At 64.8% G+C, this 4,412-nt stretch overlaps 1 protein-coding gene across 1 annotated transcript in view; it reads left to right on the forward strand.

Moving 5' to 3' along the window:
• Positions 1 to 4,412, forward strand: part of PTSG_12295 (uncharacterized protein) — a gene marked incomplete at its 3' end in the record, with an annotated part of 13,586 nt that overhangs the window by 6,600 nt on the left and 2,574 nt on the right. The window contains exons 15-18 of the mRNA XM_004993851.1: positions 5 to 582; positions 806 to 933; positions 1,159 to 1,324; positions 1,725 to 4,387. Of these exons, the coding sequence (XP_004993908.1) occupies positions 5 to 582; positions 806 to 933; positions 1,159 to 1,324; positions 1,725 to 4,387 (3,535 nt within the window). The remainder of the gene's footprint in view (positions 1 to 4; positions 583 to 805; positions 934 to 1,158; positions 1,325 to 1,724; positions 4,388 to 4,412) is intronic.

The raw sequence follows: 4,412 nt of genomic DNA on the forward strand, positions 1-4,412 counted from the left end.
TGAGCGACACGGGGGATGCGCAGCGCAGCTGCATTGCCAGCTCGGGCGGATTTGGCGGCACGGCGCCATCGTGTGTGGGGGTGCTGTGCAACCCACTGAGCGACCCGCAGAACGGGCACCTGCGCCTGAGCTCGACGCCAGCGCGGTACCCGGCGACGGCGGAGTTCTCGTGCGTGCCCGGATACGAGCTTGTTGGGCAGGCGCAGCTGTCGTGCAAGACGGACAAGACGTGGTCTGCGCCTGCGCCGACGTGCCGTGGAGTGCTGTGCACGGCGCCGAGCATTGACCACGCGCAGGTGTCGGCGACATCTGGGCGGTACCCTGCTGATGCGAGCGTGACGTGTGCACCTGGGTATGGGCTGGTTGGCGCGCCGACGCTGTCGTGCCGCACGGACGGGACGTGGGGCGAGCTGCCCTCGTGCCAGCTGTGCCCGGCCAACTCGTATGCGCCGTCGCCGACACAGCCGTGTGCTTCGTGCCCTTCTGGCACGTCGACCAACGGGCAGACGGGTGCGACCAAGTGCGAGTGCATTGCTGGACACGAGCCCAGCGGCGACGGAAGCACCTGCGTTCCCTGCCAAGGTGAGATGGCGACGGAAGTATGTGTGTGTGCATGTTGGAGAAGGATCTGTGTTGCTGTGAGGTCATGGCGAATGTTGCAGCGACGCACCGACGTCCTTGTGCTTGCATGCACTCGCACCTGATGTTGTCTCACATGTTCCCTGTGTGCCTCACGCCCAATGCGCTCTGTTGCGTGCTTGTGAACATCATCATCACCACCATCATCATCACCGCCGCGTGCCAGCCAACCACTTCAAGCCGGACTTTGGCTCCGTGTCGTGCCAGCCATGCCAATCTGGCCAATCTGGGTTCCAGACTGAGAACGGCGACTTTACCCGCTGCGTCGGTGTCCCTTGCGGCCCCGTGCAAGACGTGAGTCTTCTCCATGTGTGTGTGTGTGTGTGCATGCACGTTAGGCTGTGGGGTGCATGGAGAAGTCCAGGTGCATGTTTCGGTTGCATGCAGGCAAGCACGTTGCCTGCAGGCAAGCGAGACAAGCAAGGGTGTGTGGTTATTCATTGTGCTACACTTGACCGTCCTCACATTTTGTGTGCGTGTGCCCCTTGTGTACTGCACGTCCCTCCCAACCCCATGCAGATTGAGAACAGCGACCCAGAGAACACCATGATGCACCGGTACCCGGCCACTGTGTCGTATGAGTGCGACACGGGGTTCCAGCTTGTTGGCGATGTCAGTTCCATCACCTGCCAGACAGATGGCACGTGGTCTGCGCTTCCCTCCTGCACCTACATCTGCGGCGATGGTACGGCAATGTTGTCCTTGCTTGCGTACCCATGTTTGGTGTGTGTGTGCTTGTGTGTGCGTATATATTGTCCACAGGCAAGTGACAAGCTTATCTCGACACACCCATCACATCCATCATGTCCACCCCACATCTCCCACCAGTTGACACACACACACACACACACACACACACACACACACACACACACACACACACACACACACACACACACACACACACACACACACACACACACACACACACACGCACACACACGCACGCACAAGCGCACAAGCACGTCTATATTCTGCTTGCTGTTTCACCGTTGCTCGCAATTCAACTCCGTCTGCCCCTCACAAGTGTTGCTCGCTTGCGTTCGTCCAACACTGCTGGCACGTGTGCATGTGCATGCAACTAGGCCTCGTTGTTGACGGGGAGGAGTGCGACGACGGAAACACGGATGATGGCGATGGCTGCTCGTCCACGTGCCAGCTGGAGGATACACACGCGTGCGTGGACCCTGGCGAGGCGTGCGTGTACTGCAACTTCACGTCGCGGCCGGAGCGGCTGGTGCTTGCGTGCGACGACCCCATGCTGGACACAAAGGTGCAGACGTGGGCAGACGCAACCGGCAACGCAGAGGTGCTGGACCACGAGCACTGCGGCGACCCCTCGCTGTCGTACGTTGCGGGGAAGCCGCGCGGCACGGTGCCGGGGTGCTACCGCAGCGTGTACGAGTTCATGGTTGCGTTCAACGGCGGCAAGGTGATGGAGACGGCGACGGGCGTGGTGCGCGTGTACGACGACACCAAGCCGACGTTCCAAGACCCGCCGTCATCCACGACAGCAGACTGCCACAGCGTCCCCGCCTTTGCGGATGTGTCGGCATCGGACACGTGCATGGCGTCGTCGCCCGCAGTGAGCAAGCAGGAGGTGCGGACAGACGGGGCGTGCCCGTACGCATACACGCTGACGCGGACGTGGAACACGCAGGACGCGTGCGGCAACGAGAACGCGGCGACGCAGGTTGTGACGGTGCAGGACGTGACCAAGCCGACGTTCACCACGCGGCCCACAGACCGGGTGCTGGAGTGCTCTGCGGACGTGGACGCGGACATTGAGGCGCTGCGCATGAAGCACGTGGACGCGGCGGCAACGGACCTGTGCTCCGACACACTGTTGTTTGAGACGGTTGAGACAGCGCGGGACCTGAGCGGGTGCGGCGGCACGGGCCAGGTGTCGCTGAAGGTGACGGTGACCGACGAGTGCGGCAACCCGCAGGAGGAGACGGTGACCGTCGACGTGGTGGACAAGACAGCCCCAGTGCCCGTGAACGTGCCTGCGGATGTGACGGTGGAGTGCTCTGCGATCCCGCCCATTGCAGATGACGTGCATGCGAGGGACGCGTGCGGGTCGCGACGTGTGAATGCGACGGCGAGCGAGGAGCGGCAGGACGGGCCGTGCCCGCACAGCTACGACCTGCTTCGCACATTCACGTTTGTGGACGCGTGCGACAACCCGGTGAGCAGGACGCAGCGGGTGACGGTGCAGGACACGACGGGCCCCGTCATCACGCGGGACGCCGACGACCTGGAGCTGGAGTGCAGCGCAGAGCGCAACGACGCCACAATTGCGGCGTGGCTGGCGGTGAACGGCGGCGCGCAGGCCATGGACGCGTGCAGCGGCGTGCACACGCTGACGTGGACGCACGACTACGACCCGCAGTACTACGAGGTGTTCCCTGGCGGCTGCAGCGTGGGCACGGGCCAGGTGCTGGTGACGTTCACGGTTGCGGACGAGTGCGGGCGCACCAGCACGGTGAACGGCAGCATCAAGATTGTGGATACGCGGGAGCCCGCGTTTGTTGCGCCGCTGCCGCCGCTGACGGGGGCGTGCGACGCGGTGCCGCAGGCGACGGTGCCGCAGGCGTACGACAACTGCACGGGGGAGGTGACGCCGACGCAGACGACGACGCGGATGGACGGCGACTGCCCACACCAGTACCACCTGATCCACTCGTGGGTTGCGGAGGACGAGTGCGGCTGGACAACGACGACGCAGCAGACGGTGACGGTGACGGACGCTGCGGCGCCCACCATCACCAAGCAGAGCGCAGACAGGACGGTGGAGTGCTCGGTGGCGGACAACGAGGCGCGGCTGGATGCATTCCTGGCGGAGCACGGCGGCGCGCAGGCGACGGAGGTGTGCGGCGGCGTGACGTGGCTGTACTCTGACGTGGACACGGTGCTGGATTTGGCGCAGGGCGCGTCTGGGGACGTTGTGGCGCAGGACGGGTGCGGGACGACGTTCACGGCGACGGCGCACTTCTATGCCGTTGACGAGTGCAGCAACGCGGCGAGGACGACGGCGACGTTCACTGTGCAGGACACGCTGGCGCCCGTGCTTGACACGCCGCCGGCGGCGTCGATTGACGCGTCGTGCGATGCGGTGCCCGCGCTGAGCAACATCAGCGCAACGGACATGTGCGCGGGCGCGCTGGTGGCTGTTGCCAGCGAGGAGCGGCTGGACGGGCGGTGCACGCACACGTACACGCTGTCGCGGACGTGGATGGTGCAGGACCCGTGCGGGCACATGACAACCAAGTCGCAGCTGGTGCACGTGGACGACAGCGCGGAGCCCGTGATCACCAAGGAGGCGGAGGACCTGGTTGTGGAGTGCAACGCGGAGACGGACAGCGTGATTGCGGCGTGGCTGGAGGCGCACGGCAACGCGGCGGCGGCAGACGCGTGCGACCGGGAGCTGACGTGGCAGCACGACTTTGAGAGCGTCAAGTACCTGCTGCAGTACGGGTGCGGGTCGAACGCGGTGAACGTGACGTTCACGGTGATGGACGACTGCGGCAACGCGGCTGAGACGCAGGCGCGTGTGGTTGTGCAGGACACGACGGCGCCGTTCTTCACGCAGCTGCCGAGCGACGACCGCGCGGAGTGCGACCCGACGACAAACCAGAACACGCTGGATGCGTTCCTGGCGACGTACGGCGGCGCGCGGGCGTCTGACGTGTGCGGCAGCGTGGTTGGGCAGGACGTGGCGTGGTCGTACGTGGTGGACCTGCAGACGGTGTGCGGCAACGCGTACGACAGCG

This window comes from Salpingoeca rosetta (assembly GCF_000188695.1).
Source record: "Salpingoeca rosetta unplaced genomic scaffold supercont1.12, whole genome shotgun sequence".
Lineage (NCBI taxonomy): Eukaryota > Choanoflagellata > Craspedida > Salpingoecidae > Salpingoeca > Salpingoeca rosetta.